This window comes from Botryllus schlosseri, chromosome 7 (genome assembly GCF_051294905.1).
Source record: "Botryllus schlosseri isolate E-star chromosome 7, Bs_hap1, whole genome shotgun sequence".
In the NCBI taxonomy this organism is placed as follows: Eukaryota; Metazoa; Chordata; class Ascidiacea; order Stolidobranchia; family Styelidae; genus Botryllus; species Botryllus schlosseri.
In genome coordinates, this window is record NC_137242.1 from 5,278,333 (window position 1) to 5,303,935 (window position 25,603).

General features: G+C 42.1%; 2 protein-coding genes across 2 annotated transcripts; both read left to right on the forward strand.

The window, feature by feature from the left end:
* The first annotated feature begins 8,740 nt into the window (after positions 1–8,740).
* LOC145442643 (cytochrome b5 reductase 4-like) lies at positions 8,741–11,497 on the forward strand. Its single transcript, XM_080320609.1, has one exon. The coding sequence runs from the start codon at positions 8,814–8,816 to the stop codon at positions 10,449–10,451; it is 1,638 nt and encodes a 545-aa protein (XP_080176735.1). The 5' UTR covers positions 8,741–8,813; the 3' UTR covers positions 10,452–11,497.
* Positions 11,498–14,724: 3,227 nt separating this feature from the next.
* Positions 14,725–21,076, forward strand: LOC145442648 (ubiquitin-conjugating enzyme E2 S-like). Its single transcript, XM_080320615.1, has 4 exons — positions 14,725–14,914; positions 17,209–17,356; positions 17,576–17,766; positions 19,635–21,076. The coding sequence occupies exons 1-4, from the start codon at positions 14,912–14,914 to the stop codon at positions 19,917–19,919; spliced, it is 627 nt and encodes a 208-aa protein (XP_080176741.1). The 5' UTR covers positions 14,725–14,911; the 3' UTR covers positions 19,920–21,076.
* Positions 21,077–25,603: the final 4,527 nt, after the last annotated feature.

Here is a 25,603-nt window from a genome sequence, read left to right on the forward strand (position 1 = left end):
CTTCTCTGATTTGGTAAAAGTGTCCTTTCCCGATTCCAAATGTGGTAATCCTATTCCTATCGATAACCCCAATCTGGCCTATTCAGGCGATATGCAAAAGATCTAGCTTCAGACGCATTTTCAAATCTCCTATACTTGTCAGAATCGAATCAAATTTGGTGTGCAGCGTTTTTTAGGGTAACCTGACAATTTAATCAGTGAATGGCTGGAATCCGGGAAAAAAGGTTATTTTTGAACAGCCCTAGTGCTCAATCGCTTGCGTAACAATGGCCAATACGCTTGCAGCGTGCGGTGCTCCTCGCCTGCTCCCAGACGTCATTGCTGCATCACAATACCAATGTCACATACAATGCAACACTCGAGGCTTATTTTGGGGAGTTCCGGGACCACGAACAGAATAAATTTATATTTTCGCAATCAGTACCGGGGTAGCTTTCGATTGATACTCGTTTTATTAAATTTAGGCTAATACAGGACAAGCCGGACAAAAATTACCTTCAAATAGCCTTCGATCAAATGGAAAGTATGACGTACACCAATTTCACTAAGCGGTGAGATTTGCGTGGTTGTACCAAACCACGGTATTCCGAGTCACAAAAGTCCTTCTCTGATTATAACGTTTGACGTGACGAGTACGAGTAATTCTATAGAGGGTCGCGTCCAAGACCAAATCACAATTTTCAGTCACGAATCATCAACGGGTCATGTTTTACCATATTATACAAGTAATGTCACGTAATAGTTGATCTTCCACTGAGTGGTAACTTTTGAAACTGATGTAATAGTGAAGTTTGATGAGTAGTTTTAGAGCGAATTTTAAGTCCTCAAAAACTGGTAGTAAAATATTGTCGAATACTTCGAAATCCAAAATGCCGTCGCGGGCCGCGTGTTTGAGACCTCTGGTATAGAACGATGATCTTTCGCGTCGACCACGTGATACTCGCACGACGACGACGCGCGTGTGTTGTAATCATAGGCGCCGACTTTTATTTTTTTACGAGGTGGCGAAGTCTTGTGACGTCACAATTGTCCCCTGTCGATGACGTCATCGTCGCACTAAAACGCACTTTACTTCATGCCGCTGGTGTGCGTGCAGCGTTAAACCGTTCGCGTTTTACGTTACGTTACGTTTTAATACCGGCCCTGCACTCATTATTATCAAACCATGCAGTCGAGTTATTAAGTGGAATCTTGAAACGGTACGATCATCCGTCCGTCCGAGGAATGCATCGAACAAAAATCAGAATTTACGTCACTGAGAATTTGGAGTTTGTTATTAACCCGCAATGCGTCGTGTGTGTAACGAAATGCACAACGCACTGGGCTGGCAAGTTCGCAAGTAACACACGACAACTCTCGAATATGAGATTTCAAACAGACAATAATGATGATTACAAACGCGAAGTCGCGCAGCCAATCAGCAATTGTCTCTTGCGGTTTCGGGCTTCGCGTTGGGAAGCTCGCATCGCGGCAATTGTTTGCAGATTAAAACAGTGATTTTGGCGGCATTGGTGCATTTCCCGATTTACGTTCGCTAAGCATTTTTGGAGTACATCCAGGCGCGTAGCCAGTGGGGTTTCGGGGGCCCCTCCTTAAAAGCAAAACCCGTCCTTTTCAAATGAGCGCTCTGACGCTAATACTCGGTTGCAATTCAGTCGTATTATCAGTGTCACGCGCGGCCAATTAACGAAAGGCGTGTCGACAATAAGCGAGATTCGTCCGTCCGTACATGCACAATGTAACAGGACACGATCTCCCGCTGAGATAATTGCGAAATTAGGTCATTCATTGCCCCGCGCTCGGCAATTGTTGCTAGCCTGATTTATCGCGTCACCTACAAGCGTAATTCCGCTGGCTTCAATAATCGCATCTGCAATAGACCCCGTGCGCACGGTATCATCGTTGGATTACAAAATCGCATCGGCATTGGCTTGGTGCACACGATATCATCACTGGCCTACACAATCGCATCTGCAATAAGCCTAGTACGAAAGATATCGCTAGCCTAACTACCGCGTCTCGGGCCTACCATGCTTTGGCTCCTACTTCCCGATGGTTTGGATAAAATGCCGTTAAGTATATGCTGATTAGCGATTCTGATTAAAGAGTGTCATCTCCAAACTGAATGACATCGAATGTCCGCAAACATGTGCGACGCGTGCGTACATGCGTAATTGATTTCTGCCAATACTTGAACATAACCATCAAAAGCTGTGTGTCAAGACTTGAGTTATAAAAGAGGTGAGGTTTGAACCACCTGAAATCGGCGTCATTATAGCACATATTCCATAAAAACTCGCACATTTTGACTTGCGCAAATCGTCGCCAAGGCTACATAACGTAGGATGCGTTAATAAGCGCGGTATTTAATTGTTCGACGCGTTGATAAGCGCGTCGTATTTGATTGTTCACGACTGATAACGGAGTAGCTAATTAACAGCACGTCCGGATTCGTCGACAAGCTTATCATACGCGTATAATCGTCAACACGATGATATCGTTCACACCAGACAGAAGCCCCCAATGCAGACGCGATTGCGTAGACAAGCGATGATATAGTTTGAACTGGGCCTATTGCAGATGCGATTGTTCAAGCCAGCGGAATCAGGCTTGTTCGAGATACGATAAGTCAGGCTGGCGACGATTGCCACGCGCACGGCAATGACTGACCTAATTTCACGACCATGTCAGCGGGATATCATCACAGACTCTTCGCGCTAATTGAAAACTTGCCTCTCGCAAATCGGCCGCACCGAACACTGATAACACAATTATTGAATTGGAACTGAATATTGGAGTTACAATGGTCATTTCAAAATGACGGGGTTTCGCGTTTCAAACAGGGGGGATTCGAATCCCTTGGCTGCGCGCCTGGAACACGCGCGTATTAAAAACGAAGATGTTTCTAACGAGGTTGCATCGATTCAATGATTAAAGAGTGTCATCTCCAAACTGAATGACATCGAATGTCCGCAAACATGTGCGACGCGTGCGTACATGCGTAATTGATTTCTGCCAATACTTGAACATAACCATCAAAAGCTGTGTGTCAAGACTTGAGTTATAAAAGAGGTGAGGTTTGAACCACCTGAAATCGGCGTCATTATAGCACATATTCCATAAAAACTCGCACATTTTGACTTGCGCAAATCGTCGCCAAGGCTACATAACGTAGGATGCGTTAATAAGCGCGGTATTTAATTGTTCGACGCGTTGATAAGCGCGTCGTATTTGATTGTTCACGACTGATAACGGAGTAGCTAATTAACAGCACGTCCGGATTCGTCGACAAGCTTATCATACGCGTATAATCGTCAACACGATGATATCGTTCACACCAGACAGAAGCCCCCAATGCAGACGCGATTGCGTAGACAAGCGATGATATAGTTTGAACTGGGCCTATTGCAGATGCGATTGTTCAAGCCAGCGGAATCAGGCTTGTTCGAGATACGATAAGTCAGGCTGGCGACGATTGCCACGCGCACGGCAATGACTGACCTAATTTCACGACCATGTCAGCGGGATATCATCACAGACTCTTCGCGCTAATTGAAAACTTGCCTCTCGCAAATCGGCCGCACCGAACACTGATAACACAATTATTGAATTGGAACTGAATATTGGAGTTACAATGGTTATTTCAAAATGACGGGGTTTCGCGTTTCAAACAGGGGGGATTCGAATCCCTTGGCTGCGCGCCTGGAACACGCGCGTATTAAAAACGAAGACGTTTCTAACGAGGTCGCATCGATTCGCCTGATTACTAATTACTGGTCACAAACAACTTGGCGTTTCAGCATTTCGTACGAGGTGGCCGCCACCTCGTAAATGTGGTGACGAGGTGGCTGCGCCACCTCGTAACCTCTTAAGTCGGCGCCTATGGTTGTACTTCGTATTTTTGATATGGAGGTGAGAGAGAGAGAGAGTTTTTATTTTCATCAAACCAAAATACATAACACACGGCAGTGATGGTGGTACAGAAAATATGCTTGCACAGTATTCGGTATTAGATAGGAATGATCGATAAGACCGTGAAGGTCATCTAGTCTGATCACACCAGCATCTAACAGGTACACTTGACTCTAAACAGTCTGGCTGTAAAAAGGTTACTGTAGTTAAAAAAATAAAATAGAAGAAAATTTAAACGATGGTAGCAAATGATCAATGAAGCAATGTCTGGGCGAGGTAGGGCAACAGTGTTAGTGTAACGACAAGAGGTAAATAAGTCGTTGAAATTTTCGGGGCAAGTGACCACGACGGAACTGATCGATACATAAACTTGGCGATTTCTAGTTTCCTCACATCTGTTATGGACACCGAATCTTTTGAGCAGTGATTCGTTGGACGCACAACCTGGCCCAAAAAGAGGCCCTGGCTATGATGCGGAGGTCCTAATGTTGAAGGTATTGCAGTGGTTTGAGAGCGCTAACACTGGAAGCTCCCCAGCAGATGATGCCATATTGCAATTTCGATTTAAAGAGTATCAGAAGGGCCCAGCGCGTCATGAAGCGTGCGTGTCTAGGGTTGTAGAACAGACCACAGTTCCGTGATAACTTTTGTTTTTAGCAACTGGATGTGACTCTTCCAGGACATGTTCGGGTCAAGTAAAACCAGGAGGTATTTGGCATTTTCAGTGAAGCGGTATTAGCAATAATCCCAATGTAGTTTGTAGGGCTGGGCACAATGATTCGAGTACTCGAATTTGAATCGAGTCTTAATTTGGTCAGTGCTCTCAACTCAAAACTCCTCTTCACGGTGGTGTGACGGTGAACTGTGTGTGAATACTGCTCAGCAGGGATGATGACCAGATTTGGAATTTCTATGTCCTAATCCAAATCCGAAGCATCGAATCCTAATCCAAATCCCAATCCAGAACTTTTGTATATTCAAGTGCATGTCCAATCCTAATCCGATTCCCACTTTGAAATTCAGAAAAAATGTCAATTTATGCAAGGGAGGAATTATAATTTTTCTTTCACAACCAACGATTCTCTAGATTTAAGATAACTTATCATGGAGCTGCACCTCTAATGTTCATTTGCACCGAGTGTACCAGAGTGCAATGTACCATAAGTACATTAATAACTGCATGATCTGAATAAAGTTTGTCGCTAATCGCCATTCGCCACACGACTGTCAATATCCCAGAAAATCGGTAAATCAAATCCTAATCCGTTCAGAAAAAAATCTCTAATCCTAATCCAATCCAAATCCGACAAAATTTCACAAATCCTGTTTTTTCAATTCCTAATCCTAATATCATCATCATCATCATCATCATTGGTTTATTAGCAATTTTATCAGTTCAATACACCACAAAAAATGCGATACAATGAAAAGAAAGGAAGATGTCGAAGCGACTGGGAGTTGTCTATGGAATCGGACACCCACCTTGGCCTAGGCCAGTGGTTCTTGACCTTTTCCCCTCCAGAGCCCCCTTTCAAAAATTATCGTGCTCCAGCGACCCCCAACCTCATATTGTAAGGAATGTAATAAAGAAAATGAGTAAGAGGGAGGGCCGTAACAGCACTTCGTCAACCCCCCTAAAAACAATTGCCTTGCGCACCCATAGCGTGATAAACCAAACATCTGAAGGCTTTGCCCCCCCCCTCCCCAGAGCCCCGTAGCGTGATTTCGATGGTCAGAAAAGTTTGTGTGGCCTGGTCGCCCTAGGTACCAAAATTTTCTATAATGCATGAATGAATAGGTGGTATTAACATATATAAGTCGCTATATACTTTTTATCCTCTCAGCCCACGTAATCAGATTTAGCTACCAGTAGCGCTGAGCGAGCTGTTGTATGGGAAAATAAAGGGCACGTAATTATAATAATTAGGCATATTTGGGAGTGCCCGTAGGTATTAATTAATTCGTTACTGGGGCCGTAACAGCACTTCGTCACCAAACTTCCGAGGGGTTTCGCCCCCAGACCCCCTTTCGGCTAACCGCTATTTGCTGAAACTAGTCATCTACCTTGGGTGTCCATTTACTGAGGCAGCTATTCTCGTCTAGACGCGCGAAGTGCGAAAAAATTCACTTATTAATGATTGAATTGGTCAATATGATCGGGAATTGCATGTATATTGAGATCAATTTTTATCCTCTCTCTGCTCGCGTAAACAGATTTACCGGTAAAGCTGAGTGATGTGTGATTGAAAAGGTAGAACCCCTCAATAATAATTATACATCTTCGGGCGTATACCCGTTGGCAGGAACGAAACGGCACTTCGTCAGGCCCCCCGAAAAAACTTGGGTCTTGGGATCCCATAGGGTGATAAACCGACCGCCCCCCCCCCATCACGTCGTTCGCTTTTGCCAGGAATCAGCTGTACTGTTTAGCGAGTCAGTGCGATGCACGAAAACTTTCGATAATTCATAATATAATCAATCGGTCAGTATAAGAATTGCATATATATTGCTATCAATTTATTGTCCTCTCTGCTCACGTTACCAGATTTACCGGTAGAGCTGAGTGAGGTGCAATGTTCCCTCTAAGCTGCACAGTGCACACCTGCGCAGTGCACGGTCTCTGCGCACAGAAAATTTATACGTTGCGGACAACAAATCCGACGTTATGACCTTTTTTTAGTCGTTACGCACTGTTGTCCAAGGGTCAGCGCAGACTGTGCGCAGACTCATCAAAACTTAGAGCGAATATTGTGAGGTGTCTTGGAAACTGTAGGGCCCGTAACTGATGATTAAACATATTCGGGCGGGCGAACCCGTTGGTATGACTTCGTTGCATGATGTTATTTCGTGACCTCCTGTCTGCTATATCAAAAAATATAGAATCGCCCAACAGGGATATCGCCCAACAGGAATATCTAGTTTTAGATATCCCTGTCGCCCAATCGTACTAAACTAAAAGACGCACACGATTTTAGAGTGGTATTTCTTCACTTGCATATAATTTTTCCCTGTCAGATGGAATTCGTCTTCTGGGGTTCAGATTGCCAAGACAGGAACATTCGGTGCCAGTCATTTAGGCGCCCATGGACAATTAAACCTATGTCTTTTGTAGGCTATATATAACGAAGTTTTCGGTGTTAATTTACTCTGAATACTCATTAGGGCAGGGGTGGGCAAACTACGGCCCGCGGGCCGCATGCCGCCCGCAACACCGTTCTGTGCGGCCCGCGAGAGTCTGAAGAAACTTTTAAAAAATATTGATAAAATGCGTACGAAAAATCGAAATAATGCAAGGACTTGATTAAACTATTTCTTAGTATATTTCATAATGATAATTCTAACACAGTGGTTTTCAAACTGGGGGGCGTGAAAGCATCAGAAGTGGGGCGCGAAGTTGAGTTCACCGAGCGAGATAGTGTAATGGTTATGCGTCTGGCCTCTCGAGCGGTAGGTCGTGGGTTCGATCGGCCGGGTCATACCAAAGACTCGAAAATTGGTATCCGCAGCTATCCTGCTAGGCGCTCAGCAATCACGGATAGCATGGAGGAGAGAAAAAAACGGGGGCGCAGACTAGATGACCTCATGGGGCCGTATCGCAACTCCGTCGTCAGAGCATCTCGATGGTGCAGGCGAAAAAGAATATCATATCTCTCTCTCTCTCTCAACTGAAAATTTTTTTTACCAACAATGTCATAATTGTTGCTTTGTATTTAGTCTGAATTTCACATTTTTAAATCTCTCATCTATAGTCGTAACCTTCCATGCCATCAAACTATCCGTTAGGTTTACTAGCAACCTGGTTTCGTTTTGTGAATTGACGATAAGGGGGCGCGAAATTTTTCACCAAAAGGCGTGTCCTAAAAAGTTTGATAACTATCCTGTTCTAAGGTAATTACTTCCTGTATTATTTTTTATGTTTAATTTCTGGCGCAACAGCCCGATCTCAAGGCCCACACAGTTTGAAAAGTTTCAACTGCTAAACATCACAGAAATCCTAAACGAGATTGACATAATTCGGATCACGAGTGGGATTTCAGATTGGCCACTCGATCCGGTTTTAATTATTTCAGTGATGTGTTTAAAAACCGGTAGATTCTTTTGCGTAGAATTAGGCGTTCATATTTTATCTACACATAGTAGAAGCGTGTTTGAAGCTAACATGGTTATGATTTTGTGAGCATTGTGTGTCCTGGAGCTGAACCAAAAGTGAAATTAGTAAATCCATGAACAGATCGCTGCTCACAGATTTAAATTTCAATCCTGTACTAGGAATCGGGACAACCGACTTTTATCTCTATAGTTTTAACAAATTGGTTATTGAGGTCGACCAGCCTATGAAATCTTGACACTATCTTTCTGGCGCGTTTACGATATCATCAAAGCAATGTTTGGTTTGTTTTAAATAAGACATATATTATCTCCATGTCCTTACTATATATAATCATGTACCAATATTGCGTTTTGGTTTATCCCATTTTATATAGTGCGGCCCGCAAATGGATTCAGATGTTGAATGCGGCCCGCGAGTTTGCCCACCTCTGCATTAGGGATATGTCCTACCACCACATCATCTACTGCGAAGCCATTTTTCTCCAGCGCCCCCCATACCGCCCCCTGATCCCAGCGCCCCCTGAGCGTTTCCGCCCCCTTCAAAATCGCCAGCGCCCCTTCGGGGGCGCTGGAGGCAAGGTTAAGAACCACTGGCCTAGGCGATGTAAAGAGGAGGCATGCACACTGAATGAAAGTAAAGAAGATAGTATAGAAAAAGGAAGCGACAAGAAATAGGGCGGCTCATCTCTGCGGCTCAGTGGTCAGTTGCGCATCATTGATCACAAATGTTATTGTGAATCACAGTGGCCAAGTGAAGTTATCGTCCTCGCATTGCATTCTCGCCTGCTGTGATGTTTCCCGCGGCAAATAGTCAGCAGCGTTTATCGGCGTCTGGAGCGACCGGAGGGAAATCTAAAAAAGTCCCCTTACCTCCGGGCCATTCCTTAGTGGACTGGATCAGGTTGACAAAGTCTGGGGTTGATTTAAAGGGCACTGGTCCTCGATTACTTCGAATTCCAGAGGAAGAACTTGCAAAGCATGACAAAGTTGACGACTTGTGGATTGCACTTCGAGGAATGGTTTATAATGTTACGAAATACGTGGAATATCATCCAGGGGGTGCTGAGGAGCTGCTGAGAGGTGCCGGGAAAGACGCCACCTCTTTATTTGATGAGGTGCACAGATGGGTCAATTATGAATCCATGCTTAAGGAATGTCTTATTGGCAAACTTATTACTGCTACAATCCCAGAAAAGCCGACTTTCAGCTCCTCACTCACGCTTCAGAAACCTGATGCCAGCAATCTTGATCCGATTGGAGTAAATAATTTAACTCTTGGATTAACCGAAAATGAAGGTTCAAATGCACCATCTATTACAATTCAAGACTTTTCGTCACAACCTAAAATACCGTCAAGCTCTGATAATATGCAGCCGCGGTATGACTGGTATCAAAATGATGAATTCGTTTACATTATTTTGTATTGCAAAAGTTCGTTATCAAAGAATGATATTCGTTGTGATATTGAGGACAAAAAAGTTCTGCTGGATATCGTTTTGAATACTGCCGGTAGAGTGTATAGCTACAAGTTTGATCTGTTTGAGTCTGTATCAAAACGTGTCGACTTGATGTTGACAAAATCCGGAAAAGCTCAATTGACACTGGAGAAATCAGCTACTGGACAAAGATGGCAATCATTGGGTGATGTGGGAACATCAAATTTGCCACTTTTTGTTCAAAATATGTTTAATGTGAGGTTTTCTGAATGTACAATAATCAACAAAGTTCCTTTAACCCACGACACCAGCTTATATGAAATAGCATATCCACAGTCACGATGGATGGCAGTACCAATTGGCTATCATGTGTACATAAAGGTGATGTTTGAAGGTATCGAGGTGTTGCGCCCTTATACCCCTGTCATATCCTCTATAACTGACCCGCATTGCACATCAAATGAGAATCTCTTTCTTGCTATTAAGCATTATCAAGAAGGGTTGGTCACCAGTACGTTGCGACCAATGGTTAAAGGTGATAAATTACCATTGAGTACTTATGATGGAGACTTCGATGTCAATCAATGTCTGAATTTGAAATGTTGTGTATTGTTAGCCGCTGGAACAGGGATCACTCCAATGATTAAAGTTATTCATTTCCTCTTACATGACACTACTTGTTGCAATTTGCATTTATTATTTTTCAACAAATCCCAGCGGGATATAATTTGGCGCAATGAGTTTGATGAACTTCAGAAGTTATTTCCGTCCAGGTTATTTGTACTGCATATCCTTTCTCAACCTTGCGAAATGTGGAGTGGCCCATGTGGTAGAATTTCAGATGAACTTGTGAAAGATTACGTTCACAAATATTCAATCGTGCTTGAAGATGATGGTACAAAGTTTCTAATTTGTGGTCCGACGGAATTTTGCAAACTTAGTCACACGATACTTGAACAAATGAATATTTCCAATATCCATGTTTTCAAATAAGTAGGCCCTATCATTTATTCTTAAGAGGCTTATGTTTTAAGGATGCCTGGATAGTATGCATAAGAGAGTGTCAGAATTGGATAGCAATATGTCATATGCACCGTCAATTGTAAACATATTTTGTCAAGAGATGTGATTTTTTTTGATCGACTCAGATTTTGAAGAAGCTGTTTGATTTGAATGACTCGGCCGGTCAAGTTTGTGCCCTCTTTCATGTATTTCAATCATTATGACTAGTTCATCTGTGATTCAATTGCAACTACGATTATTACGAATGTATTATGTTTGATAATGATGACACCAAATGATCCAAGGACATGGATTATTTTATGAAATGCCATCATAGTCCTCAAAGCTAATCTACATGTAATCTTTAACTATGCTGTACAAGAGATTGCCTAAATGCTTATTATAACTAAAATTTTCCAAAATACTTCTTTGTTGGCCAAACAGATGTATGCCGTGTATAGTTAACTTCTGTGAGGATGTTCATTGTTCAGTGTTAACCGAACAGAAGTCAATCGCATCGATTAATATCGGTACCAACCAGGCATCAAATGGAATCATAAAATTGGGGTGTTAGGATAAACTGCTCTGTACATGAATCATACAAGTTTGAATATTCAATCAGAATTTTGTTGATATTTTTTGAGTCTGACCAAGTTTGCATTTCAAGTAAGTGAAAGCTTTAAAATGTTTGTATTACATGTCTGATGTTAATTACTCACTGTCCCTTATGGTATGTTTTATATTAAATGTCTGTTGTTTAGGCAAGAATAACCTCCCGCATCTACTTGACATAAATTCAATTACTGAGTACCAGCTCCGGTTATTTGCTTATTCTTCTCAATCGGTTCTGTGGTATTGTCGTATTATAATATATAGTTATTATATATAACAGCATATGCTTTGTATTTTACAATACATTCCTATAAAGTGTGAGCAATGTAATTATGTGTATGTTGCTGGCAGAAGATTTCATGTTACGCGGATTATCATATTCAGTTTATGACAATAATTGTAATTCCGCGTCAAATATTTTTCAGTTATACTCTCACTACAGAAACGCTATAGAAAAGGATAAAACATGAACCTAGGTGAAATGCGCTCCGGGGATTCCGATCAGGGAAGGGGTCATAGTTTCCTCGCCACCCTTTATCGATTGTCAAAAGTAGTTCCAGAATTTCTTGAAAAGCAGAAGCCCAGAGTCATGGACATGGAGACTTTGTTAGTTGTTGAGAACCAAGAATACAGCGGGCGGGAAGAAATGAAGGTGTGGAATCGGGAAATGCGTAATGTGAACTTGGATGTGCCAGAAGCGGCCCTATATGCAGAACTGAATGAGATCCCTGCCGATTTCGAAAACGTAGTGAACGTGTCGCGAAGGCTTGACACAACTTGCGCTGCCACTGAGCAGTCTGATCGTATCATTAACGATTTAATTGATGAATGTTTCGGTGGATATGATGAAGCCATCCGCCAAGTAAACACGAGTGTCGCCGTATACGATGATGATATTCTTGGTGATCTAGGCCGGAAAAATAACTCAGTAGATCCACAGCAGAAAAAAGAGACCGTTCCCACAGCCAACCTGAATGTAGAGGAGGAACGAATCGTCCTCGATATAAGTAAATTTGACGAAATATTGCAGGTTGGAAATGATAGGTTTCCACAACCTAAAAAGGAGTCAACTCCAAGTAAGCAGTTAACACCATCGCCGAGTAGAAATAATGCCAATAAATTGTTGAAGCGGAAGAATTCTTGTTCAATTCATGAAAATAGTCCTGTTGCCAAGAGATCGCTAGTTGACAAGTCGGAGTCCCCCATACTTTTTGCAGCCAACAACAGTGCCGACTCGGTTTCAACTCTGCCCGGGAAGTCATGGTCAATTAGTGGAAGGAAAGACAAGGAATCAAAACGAAATGACATTTCAATGCCTATAGACTGTAACACTCATCCCAAAGACAATTGTGTCGCAAAGAGTCAGTTCGCTGATGAATCAGTGCTGGACGTGCATTTCGAAACCAACGGCAGAGAGCAGTCACAGAGAAGGTCTACCCCGTTGAAATGCTTGTCGTTGTCGAAAAAGCAGAACGAGGATAGGAAATCTTTGATGCGAAATTGCGGTTTGTCACCTCTAGTACATGGCAGCGTTGTAAAAGATGGCCGTATCTCCAGGAGATGGTTGGCCAGCGACTGTGATCTCACGAAGGAAAACTCTCTTTCAGCTTTCTAGTGATGTCCATCATAACTATGTTGAAAATTCAGCATTTCCTGTGAAAATAAATTGAGAACTCTTACCCCACATGTGTGAAAAGGCAAAGCTGAATGTCTGCGCCTTGGAGTTCACTTTGGTTGGTAGCTGTGGGGGAAAACAGCATGTCAAGGGATTGAGGTGGAATATGCAAGAGAGGGACAGCTCTACCAAGCACTGGCCTAAAGTTTGCAATAACCATGTCATTGTGGACAAGCATGCAACTCATTTGTGACCTCGTGCAACAATGAATCAAGATGCAATGAGCATGCGTAGGCCTATTCAATTTGCATTCCACTTTGTACAATGAGCCTGCTTCGTTTTTTTCATGATCAGTTTTCGAACTCTGTTTGTTCACTTTCTTGTGCTTTCGAAAAATTGCTTGCTTGCCATACTTGAATAAAAGCTTCAAACCAACCTGTAGCAGTGACTTCAAAGCTATGGTCGTTTTTATTTAAATCGAAAAAAGGGAGTGCTTGAATCCCGACAAATGACCTAAAACTTAGATCAGTGGTCCGTGAGGCATTTTCAGGGGGTCCGCGAAACCTAAAAAGTTGTAAAATGATTGATAACCTAATTTGTATGTTCTAATAATTAGAGAAAGCATTAGACAGGTTCGCTTCATAATTGCTAAAACTTTAGGACCCGCGTCATTAAAATGGTCGTCTGAGATGAAATATCCCACTGTGCAAACTCCTTTTAATTGTCAAATTGCCAATAGCTAGCCAATGCAAACATATTCCTCTTCAGAGATGTTTTGTTGGGGATAGCAAAGTCAAACAGGGTGACTTCGAAATGTCTGCAAAACATTTCGGATTTGGAGTTGTCAGTCTCGGCAAATTAGTAAACAGTCGTTTGAATTATAAATTTCTGAAATTTTTTTCTTATCTGTCCTTATGAAGGAATTGAAAACTCGCCACGAAATCAATTTTCTCCTGTGATATAACTTCAAGATGAGGTGCTAGATAGAAATGACTAGGCTGGACGTTATATGTTCAATAAAAACTCGCATCAAAAGCTGTTTTCGGAAGCGTTTCGCGTTAATATTACATTTGCCACCACCTATCTTTATGGAAATGGATTTTCGGCACTCGTTCATATCAAATCAAAGACTCGTATTTCTAGCTGCAATATACGCTTCGAAATAATAAAAGTCTACCCAATTTCTACATATAGTGTAGTTTTATTTTCAAGAAAAGTCACCTTGTGGCTGTTCATCACTACACCAGCCTACAATTAATATTTGCACAAGACAGATGACGGTTGCACGATAATTTACCTAATTTTGAACGAAAACTTGAGGGGGTCCGTGGCGGTCGAAAAGGGGTCCGCGAAGACAAAAAGGTTGATAACCACTGACCTGGACAAAAAAATTGACTATAGGGGGTTTCCACCAATCTCTACGCGAGAGGAGATAAAATTGCCCATCTCGGCAACCACTGGTCGTATCGTAGGTCGGGTAGAGTCAGTATTCAGTCTGTATTCAGAGCGGATCCTCGAAAGCTTCATTTGTTATTGTGAAATCCTCTCGTGCATGACGGATGCTGTGCAGCGAACTGGCAAGAATGTCACAATCACGTGACTGTTCGAAGCGTACCAAGCTTCCAAACGAGCCGGTTCCTGGACCTGGACGAGGGTTCCTGTAGAAACCAACAGCAAACGTTAAATAAGATATATAAAGTTTTCTTGTGTACGTGCGAAGACGTGACGCTAGTGCCGCATTGTTCGCTTTTTACAATGATAAAAAAACGAAGATAATATGATTTTGGAGGATACTACTGGCTTCGTTTCACTGGGAGAGAATCTTTCGACTCGTGATTCTGGGGTTATAGTGCCAGTTGGATCAATGATCACTTGTCCATTCATCGTCATAGTATGCCAACACTAACATAGTTGAGGTACATCGCACCGTTATGTAGTTAAGGGAAGCGAGTATAATTCAAATTTCAGGTGTCTAGCATTCACATTCCTCTGTTTGTGTTTCAATTGTTTGATCTGCTCTATACTTTCGATTTCCAGAACAGGTTAGGCCTGCATGCCACTATTATTCGGATTAGATACAGTTACGGTTCACGCTATCACCTGCACGGAAAGACTGCTTCTGAAGAGCGTTCAAGTCAAAACTGTGCATCATTCTGATAAGTGACAAGCGTCAACAATCAGCTTGTACACTATTAAACACATTGCATCCCGTCAACTGGCAGACATGGTAAGTAATTCAAACATGTATTCATTGGAATTTATATAGGGAGTGACGACTTACATACCGTGTATACTGCAATCACACCAGAAATATCATTATTATAGGCCTACATTCATTGATTACCAGAGAACCCGTCCCTTGGAGAACCCGTCCCTACCAACTCGGCCCTCGGAGAACCCGGCCCTCGGGAAATTTTGCATATCAAGCACGCGTGGTCTACTTGTTGTGGTATTCACGGTGTTTTTCGACTACTCTGGACCTCGTTGAATGCGGCCCTCGAACAATTTTGAATTAAAAATGCATTAAATGTGTACCCGGCCCTCGGGAAATTTTGTATTCACCGGCAATCCTAATATCCTAACCCTAATATCCCACCTCCGGCAACCCTAATATCCCACCCCGGCAACCCTAATATCCCACCTTCGGCAACCCTAATATCCCACCCCGGCAACCCTAATATCCCACCCCGGCAACCCTAATATCCCACCCCGGCAACCCTAATATCCCACCTCCCCCAACCCTAATATCCCGCTCCCCCAACCCTAATATCCCACCTCCGGCAACCCTAATATCCCACCTCCGGCAACCCTAATATCCCACCCCGGCAACCCTAATATCCCACCCCGGCAACCCTAATATCCCACCCCGGCTACCCTAATATCCCACCTCCCCCAACCCTAATATCCCGCTCCCCCAACCCTAATATCCCACCTCCGGCAACCCTAATATCCCACCTCCGGCAACCCTAATATCCCACCTCCCCCAACCCTAATATCCCGCTCCCCCAACCCTAATATCCCACCTCCGGCAACCCTAATATCCCACCTCCGGCAACCCTAATATCCCACCCCGGCAACCCTAATATCCCACCTTCGGCAACCCTAATATCCCACCCCGGCAACCCTAATATCCCACCCCGGCAACCCTAATATCCCACCCCGGCAACCCTAATATCCCACCTCCCCCAACCCTAATATCCCGCTCCCCCAACCCTAATATCCCACCTCCGGCAACCCTAATATCCCACCTCCGGCAACCCTAATATCCCACCTCCCCCAACCCTAATATCCCGCTCCCCCAACCCGAATATCCCACCTCCGGCAACCCTAATATCCCACCTCCGGCAACCCTAATATCCCACCTCTGGCAACCCTAATATCCCACGCCGTGACTGCGTGACCTACGCATGCCCTGTGCTCCTTACAAGACCGACAAATCAGTTGATAATAACATTATTACTTTATTAATTCATATTAATACTTGTGAATACACTTAATTTCTAAATTTCCCGAGGAATTCACCGAGGGCCGGGTTCTCCAAGGGCCGGGTTCTCCGAGGGCCGAGTTGGTAGGGACGGGTTCTCCAAGGGACGGGTTCTCCGGCAACCCATTCATTGGGTTGGGGTTTTGGAATATCAATCGTAAAATATCCACACTGAATAATAACCTGAAAGTTTTATGGCCCACGTTCCCCAGGCGTTGATAACCGAATTCACGAAGGTCCTTCCAGTTTTCAATACCGACTCATTCCATTATAATTTAGCAAATTTTCTGACATTTGTAATGCATACCCTCAGAATTGTCCAATATTTACAAATGTTGTTCTTTTTTGAATTCTGGGTACATTCAAAATTTAGATTGAAAAGTTTCCAGCGGTTCAAATAATAATGCGATTCAAAATTCTCATGTCACTAGGTGGCGCTGCACGCAAAAATCTTTAAAATCCATATTTTTTGCTGTAATGATGGTGGAGAATCAAATAAAATGTCTAATTATACAATTTTGAAGCCAAGGAATTGAAAAAAATGAACGTTTTCGCTCTAAACTCGAAGAAAAAAAGTTACGGACGAAACAAAACTGGGGGGGAGTGGACTTGAAAATCCATGTAGGATTCCGTTTACACAAAAAAAATTATTGCAAAATGTACTCTGAAGCAGTATGATTGATAAAAAATTGGATTTTTAAATTAATCTCTATTCCTCAAGGAAATCACGAAAAAAAATTATCTTTGCTTTGCACTGCTGCCCACCACAACTACTATTATGATCAATTACTCAATGCAAAGATAATTTTTTTTTAAGATTTTAAAGATTTTTGTGTGCAGCGCCACCTAGTGACATGAGAATTTTGAATCACATTATCTTTTGAACCGCTGGAAATTTTTCAATCTAATTTTTTTTAATGTACCCAGAATTCAAAAAAGAACAACATTTGTGTATATAGGACAATTCTGAGGGTATGCATTACAGCCCCTGAACAGGGGGTTATAATGGAATTAGCCTACCGTTAAAACCCTTTCAGAATGGAAACCAAGAAAATTTATCTCCTCGCATCGTAAGACTGGTATTCAAAGAGCTGGCATCTCTGAAGAATGATCCTATTGAAGGCGTGAAAGTGAAAGTCAATGAAGATGACGTATCGGAGATACATGCAACGATGGACGGTCCGCGTGAGTGCTCATCCTTGTCATTGCAGCAAGCTTGTTCATATACAAACTAGCAATCTAATTAGTTGACGGTCAACTGACTACTGTTTTTTACTAGTGCTAGTCGTTGATTCTGAAAGGCAAGTATTTCTAGTTCTAGTTGCACATTTTGAAAATCCAACAGTTTGTACAAGTCTGCATAGCATCTGACACAAAATCGAAGCTTACTTGCATTTTTATAAGAGAGCACACCGTATGCCGGAGGAGTATTCGAAATGAAGTTGTGCCTCACCTGTCAGTTTCCAGCGTCTCCTCCAAAAGGGTACTTTATAACCAAGATCTTTCATCCAAACGTCAGTAGCTCCGGGGAGATTTGTGTTAACGTTTTGAAAAAGGATTGGAATGCCAAGATGGGAATACGGAACGTTCTATTGGTATGTATCAGTGGTGAGATTTCAATTGATTGAATCCTATGCATGCTTGTATTTGAAAATCGTGCTGTGCAAGTCGCTGCTATTTTGTGACGCCTCATTGTTACGGCAAAATATTGTGTAACGATTTGTTTCACAGAAATGTCGGTTCTGAGGTGGGGAGAAAGTATCAATATTTCATTATTTTTCGTCAATGATTATTATAACTCTTAGGCCTGTATTCAGAGACACGTCTCTATCTCAAACTCAAGTCGTGCTCGACGGAGCAAAGGCTGAGTCCAGCTCGATTCGAGAGAGCGTTTGGTATTCGGGTGGGATTTCGCGCGTTGCTTGGTTTCGAGTCTTTACTCGATAGATTTGACAGCTTGATGACTGCTTGCTGCAGACGTCTGCGGTTTTGTTAATTGCTCGAGATCTGGCAATCAGCGGGTTTATATTAGAATTATACGCTGGATGTATAGACCAAATAACGCTGCTCAATAACATGACTATTTGACATACTGTAGTAGCCAAAGCAAATATTTTCAAATAATGAAACACCAGATTTCATCCTGAAGTCTTCAGGCATAAGCACAAGCTATTTATTGGATTACTGATGATGGGCATTGGTACCGCGTTGTTGATATTTCGGTCATACACAGGACGGACGGTTTTATCAACTGTATTGCGATGATCTATCATTGCGTATGCGGTAGGCCCTCTGCCATCGTGTATTGCATTTGTCCGCATCGCTGAGGATTCGGTTCTTGTTAGGATTGGAGGATCGCTATTGTAGACAACAGCTTGTGTGTGGTTTTTCAGCAACAGTCATCCTCCATTCGTTTATACATATCCTGATGCTACGTTTTATTTTAAGTGATAAAACAGAGCGTTGTGAGGAAAGAGGAATTAACCGATTTTGCGAATCCATCGGAAACCTTTCTGATGAAAAATGTCCGCCGATTTGGGCATAGCCTACGCAGCCAACGATGAAGCCATACGGCGCTAGAATATGATTTCCTTCTTATAACGGTGCTATATAGTACAGTTGAAATTGTAAATTCAGGCACCAAACATGCTCACAGCGCAATTTCCGCAATATATTCAGGGCCAAACCGAAAAAAAAGGGAATGCGTAAGGCCTTGAGTCTGCCCACGGCTTGACTCTGAAAACGCTTGCTCAAACGCCGCATTTCGAGATCGATTCCAACCTCAGATCGTCATTGAATACCATAACCACAAAAGTGCAACTCGACAGAGCGCCAACTTCGACTTCAGTCGAACTCGAACTTGTTCTCTCGCTTCGCTTTCTGAATACCGATTCTTACGCAATGTTGACGCAAATTGAGTTTGAGTACTGAGTAAGGTTTCTTGAATACGGGCCTTAGTGTGAAGTGAGTAGGCCTAAATTTTTGTTACTCCCAAAAGTTGACTCTTTTACAACTCGACTCAAATTATTGCAATTGATACATTTTTGATTTTTCAATACCCCAACAACAACAAGTAACTTCAGTCCTAGTCAGAAATGGTAAATGTAGTCATCATTTCATTGGTATTCGATGAGAAATAGCAGTAGCAATTTCATTAAGGTAAGTGAAAAAGTAATTTTTATTCCTGGCTTAGTTGTGACTAAAAAAACTTCAGTAGAAGTCACAGTCAAAATTCATTATCAATTGAGAAAGTATTACAAGTGGGTAAAACCTTGATACTTTAAAAACTAGATATACTTTTTCATCGACCATCTCTGATCAGGGTTTGTCTGTTCCGCATATGCTGGAATCTTTTGCAATAACCTACGAGTAACGCATGGATATACCAGCATCAGTCTAAGCTGTTTGAACTTGAAATATCCATCATCCGGGCCATCTTTTTACCAATCTTTGTTAATTTCAGACAGTGAAATGCTTGCTGATTCACCCCAACCCCGAGTCTGCGCTGAACGAAGAAGCGGGCCGTTTACTACTGGAGCAATACAGGGACTACGCTTCTCGCGCCAAGTTGATGACCGAAATCCACGCCATGCCCGCGGGCAGGAAAATGTCTGCGACTTCACAAGACGACCGACCCACCTCGAGTAAAACATGCGAAAGCGAACCCGCCACCAAGAAACAAGCCACCAGTAAATTGGTCGCGGAAAAAAAGAAGAAGGAAAAGAAACGCGCTTTAAAACGTTTGTGATGTCGCATGCTCGTGTCTGCGCGTTACGGTGCCTGCCAAGCTGCAGTTAATTTTATGCAAACTGTCATTACGGCAATCGAGAGATTTTGTACTTCAAACTAGGTAATGCAGTGCTATCGCCTAAAACAGTGGCTCCCGGCCTTTTAATGCTCACGGCCCAGTTTTCGGTTTGAAATAATCTGTGGCCTGTCTCTGGTTTGGTAAAAAAGGCCAGCACTTTCGCTCAAACGTACTCGTATAATACTTGTGGCCGATTTGAGAACCTGATCACTAAAAAAGGTCAGCATCTTTGCTCAGACCTTGTCGCGGCATATTTGAGAAGATGTTTTCTATAGGAGGCCAGCACCTATGCCCACATGTACTCACGGCCTATTTGAGAAGCTGATTATTACCGACTAACGGCACTAAAAAAGGTCAGCACTCTGGCCCAGACCTACTCATGGCCAATTAGAGAGTCTGATTAAAAAAAGAGGTCAGCACCATTGCCCACAAATGTTCACGGCCTATTTGGGAAGCTGATTACTAAAAAAAATCAAGGTCAGCAACTCCGCGTCCCCAGAAATAGGCAAACATCCCCTGGGTTAAAAACCACTTATGTGTACCATGCGAGCTCTGTGACCCAATGAATGCAGCATTATGGCCCAAACGTTGAAAACCTCTGGACTGAAAAGAAGGGAGCAAAGATTCTCAAGGTGTGGTTCCGTTGCGGGATCACAGATGAAAAGTCTTGCTTTAGAAGCCCAAAGTCGTGAGACAAGTTTCCTCAGGTCCAGAAAAAAAATGCTTTGTCCTACTTTCCATGACCCATAATTCTGCCTAATATTTTTATACCCTTGAATTGATAGCGGCCGCTTCAACTTCTCACGCCTTTCGCGCGTATTCTGCGGCATTACCTGCGATATCGCCATGAACATTTTGTGATTAACTTTGCTGTCGGTCTGTGGTCTTACTGGTTCAATCTTCAGCGGCGACTTTTTATCCACCGCCTTGAAAATGACCATCTGCAATAGTTGCAATGTATGATGAAATTCTAATTGGGTGTTTTTTAGTGGGAACACTGCAGCAACCTTAGGCATTTGTATTTACAATGCCTATTTTATATTTCAGTATACAAGGAGTGGTTGGGTGCGCATTACAAAGTTTTTGATACGACAGGAGTTACCGAGTCTCGCTGAGACGGTAGTACGAAGTTTGAAGGGTATACTGCAATGTTGAGATGACTTGAGTCATGACTTGACTTGACTCGAGTAGCTATACAAAAATGACTCGACTTGACTTGGTTTATCAGAAATGTGGACTGACTCTATACTCGGAGCTAAATCAGCAAGTCAATTTCAAGTTTGGATTGTTCAGGATGCGCTGGTGTGACCTGTGGGAGCGACCAATCATTCACGCATCAAGCGTTTTACTAAGTCTCCATTGCTCTATCACAGTGGTATCGTAACTAGGGTTGGTGTGAACCTCTGGAAGGTTCAGGTTCGTGTGAACGCGAACCTTTTTGAAAGGTTCTGTGTGAACGCGAAGGTGAACCTCCCGTCATATTGCTAAATTCAACCCTTCATTTCAGTAAAGTGATCTATATTATTTTACACGATACCTAGCGATCACTCGGGCCACTTAATGCCACAATACTGGACTACAATACTGACTTTTAGAACGTCCCAAATGTATCAGCTAGGGCAGTGGTTCTCGACCGGGGGTCCGCGAAGCCTCAAAATAGTTGATAACCTAATTTGTATGTTTTTAAATTCGGAAAATCACGAGGCCGTTTCGCTTCATTACTAGTAAAACTCCAGAGCTCACATCAACAGAATGGCCATCTGAGATGAAATATCCTATTGTGCAGTCTTATTTCAACTGCTAAATTGCCAATAGCCTACTGACAAACAATTTGCTGTATAGAGATGTTTTGTTGGGATTGTGAATAAAAAGTTGGATGAGTAAGGTCAATCACGGTGACTTTGAAATGTTTACAAAGATCCATTTTCTCCTGTGATATACACAACCACATCTACCAATTCCATATAACTTCTATATAAACTGCTAGATAGAATGACCAGGCTTGGCGTTATATATTCATTTAAGAAATTTGTTTGTCAATTTCGGTGCCATTTGTTGCGATCATACCCAAATGTGTCGTCGAAAGCGTTACGCGTTACTATTACATTCGCCACCACCTATATTTGTGGAATGGATATTCGGCACTTGTTCATATCAAATCGAAGGGAGGATTTTCAAGACACGGCCACGTATTTCAAGAAATTCAGTTGCAGAATTCGCTTTGGAATAATAAAAGTCAACCCAATTTCCACATAAATAGTATAACGTTATTGTCAAGAAAAGCCATTTTGTTGCTGTTTATCACTAGCCTACAGTTATCATTTGCACAAGACAAATGACGATTGCGCGATTTGAGCGAAATTTGAAATAAAACTTAGGGGGTCCGCGGTGGTCCGTGACGGTCCAAAAGGGGTCCGCGAAGACAAAAAGGTTTAGAACCACTGAACTAGGGCAATGAAATGGTATAATAATCCTATAAAATCAATGTCTTCCGTCGCTTTGCTAACAAATTTTATCTTACGCCTTAATGGTCTACATTGATATTGAGGAGAGTGTAAGACGGGTTTTACCCAATTAACAAGTTATACAGAAGTAGCCAACACCCCAATCGCACAGATTTGGTTTTTATGATACAATAAGCATACGAAATCGAGATTGACCACGTACCCCTGCTAGATTTTCTGCATCAGACAACAATATCGATTTCATTGATTGGTTGAATAAGCAGCCTATATGTAGCCTATTTCGCTATTGATGTTGTGTGATTGCGGGTCAAGCTCAAAGCAGAGAGTCACTAAATATTCACAAGCAGAAACCTGGATATTTCTAGCAAACTTTTGTAACACAGCAGGTAAAATTTTGAGATTTTCAACATGCATGCTCGCTTAGTGTTGATTTCTTGTGCTCCCATCGCCATGCGTAGATTGGCCCGCAGTTGAAATGCAATAACTTTCAACCAAAGATGTTATAATCAAGTGAAAATTGTAGTATGTGAAAAAGGTCCACAGTGCAGAACCCACAGAACGCGAACCTCGCGTTCACACCGTCCCTATTCTTAACCTTGTCTCCAGCGCCCCCACGGGGGTGATTTGGTTTTTGAAGGGGGCGAAAACGCTCAGAGGGCGCTGAAGAAAAATGGCCTCGCAGTAGGTGGCGTAGTAAGGACATACGATTATACAGTCGAACAATAGCTCTCTATATCCCTAAGTTCTCATTGCAAACAAACATTCGACAAAATTTGTCCGATTTCCCCTTAAAACACTCGATCCCGTAACGCTAGCTCGGGTTTTCCGCAAAATGTTTCAAACGATAGGTATTGTATCCAGCAGCGCACCGCGTGTCGAAATTGAAAATACACTGTACCACTTTTGAGAGTAATGCAATTTGTGCATTAAAGATGCCTTGAAGCTAAATACTCGTATTTGAGAGCTTCAAAATTAAATCGTCAGAATATGTCTGCGTCGTATCATAAAGGACGATATTGCTTAGTGTTGTTACAAGAGGTGGTCAAAGTAGTCAAGAAAGCTAATCAAGTAGAAGTAGAAGTAGCGACGAAAAAAGTCTACTCAAGTACGAATAGAAGTACCTCTTAAATAAGCCATCTAAAACTACTTGAAGTAGAAGTAGAATTGACTGACCTTAAATCTACTCAAGTAAGTCAGTAAGTAGTTTTGAAAACAGTCGCATGGCCTGTCAAAAGCTGCAAATTGAGCGATGCGGAGGGTGCAGAGAGCTTGATTCGTATTGATGCATCCCAGGAGGTATCAATTTTCGACTGAATAAGTATTCTTTTGCAGCATGGGATGCTAATTATAGTATTGATATTAAAATGCGATACTAACCATTTGTTTACGAGAAGACCCAGTTTTAGAGAATATCATGGCATGGCGCCCGACCCCATTTGATAAGGCCCCAAGTTTGGGCGAAGAGCAATACGTAGAAGTTGTATCCGATACAGTTTCATCACTTCGCGCGATTAGTATACGTTAATAACAAATATTGTGGATCGTAAAAGTTATATTTAGTGTAACTTTATTTTTGGAAAATAGAGGCATTGCTACACTTGCTTTTATGCTTCAACATGTATGTTCTGCAGACAAAAGAACTGAAAGTAATTAGAACTCAAAGTATGATACTCGCAATTGGAATTAAAATACAAATACCACTTCTAAAAAGCGGAAAATATATTTCATGTCTTTTGTCCATAGAGATTCAAAGGTTATCTGCTAAAACAATTGTAACGTTCAAAAAAGCTGGATTTTACCGATTAGCAAGACACGTAATGGGCTGCTAGATTACGATATGACAGGTAATTGCTAGATTGATAAACGGTAGTTTCAAACGTTTTGGTGGGCCATATTTACTGTGATGAAATATTTGATACGGGCGACAATGCGGTGTGAGCGGAACCAAGCAATCCGGTACCTAAATTATATTCACTGATACTGCCGTGAAAACATATACTTGTTTCTCTATAACTACTGTGCACGAAGCGCAACAACATTTTTGAGCTTTACTTGACTTTTATGAATATTAAATGTTGGTACTCCGTGAAAACAGCCCCGAAACTCCTCAGATTATCTTTCGTATTGGGAGATTAAACTACTTCTACTTGACAAACTAAAAATAGAGAAAAGTAAGTCAGTAGATCACAAAATATACGAAGTATAAGTAGAGAAAATCAGACCTACTTGAGTAAGTACTAGAAGTAGAGGAAAACTACTTGGGTACTTCTAAAAAGTAGAAGTACTTCGATACTGACCACCTCTGGTTGTTACCCACAATCATGTTAAAGTTAAGAGTTTAGTGCAGTACTAAGTTCATGGGAGTAAAGATCTCTACCACATTCTCAGATGATTTAGTAGTCACAAAAACAATGAAACAAAACCCCTTACAATTAACTTCCCGGATTGCCAATCGCAGGGATGAATTCGGGATATGTACAGTACATGGAGCTCGAACCAAACGGTATGAGCCAGAAGGCTTCTCTCGATGGTTGTTATGAAAACCGTGATTTGATCCCAAAAATAGCTCATACAATTATTATATCGTTAATTAGTCGAGTGGTCCTCGGGCGCAATTCAAGCGTGAAATATAGTGAACTTCGACCACTTACCCATTGTTTTTTTACTACATTCCTTAAAATGGGCAGGGCGCCAGACCCAGGCAAATTTTGAAAGGGTGCGCTGGAGAAAAAGGTTAAGAACCACTGCTCTATCACAAATATGTTGACCGCAAACGAAATGATCGAAGATTGCATTGTCGTAACTAGTAGTAAAGTAATCTAATGACCAAATATCTATCTCTGTTCTATAGACTGCTCATTGTGGTCGGTTCTTACCATATCCAAACCCCTTGTTTGATTTAAAGAGAATTTGAATATAGTTTAAGTTTATATTACAAGTCAACTAGGGTTACCTTATTTTGGAAATCTGAAAAGAGGACATTTTTCAAAATTTTCCGACTTACAAAACCTAAGAAAATTCTGAAAAAATGGTAAATTTTTCCCACATCGTGGTCGGTTGACTAAAAAAAGGTCAACTTTCTGGCTCAACTCCCGAAATACAGGTTATCCTTTCACATTATCAGGTGGTTGATTAGAAAAAAAGGTCAACTTTCCGGCT

Coding starts and splice junctions, on each gene's coding strand:
- LOC145442648 (XM_080320615.1), top strand. Junction 17,357..17,575: donor TGCAACGATGGACGGTCCGC/GTGAGTGCTCAT, acceptor CATTTTTATAAG/AGAGCACACCGTATGCCGGA. Junction 17,767..19,634: donor GAATACGGAACGTTCTATTG/GTATGTATCAGT, acceptor TGTTAATTTCAG/ACAGTGAAATGCTTGCTGAT.
- LOC145442643 (XM_080320609.1), top strand. CDS start 8,814: ATGTTTCCCGCGGCAAATAGTCAGCAGCGTTTATCGGCGTCTGGAGCG.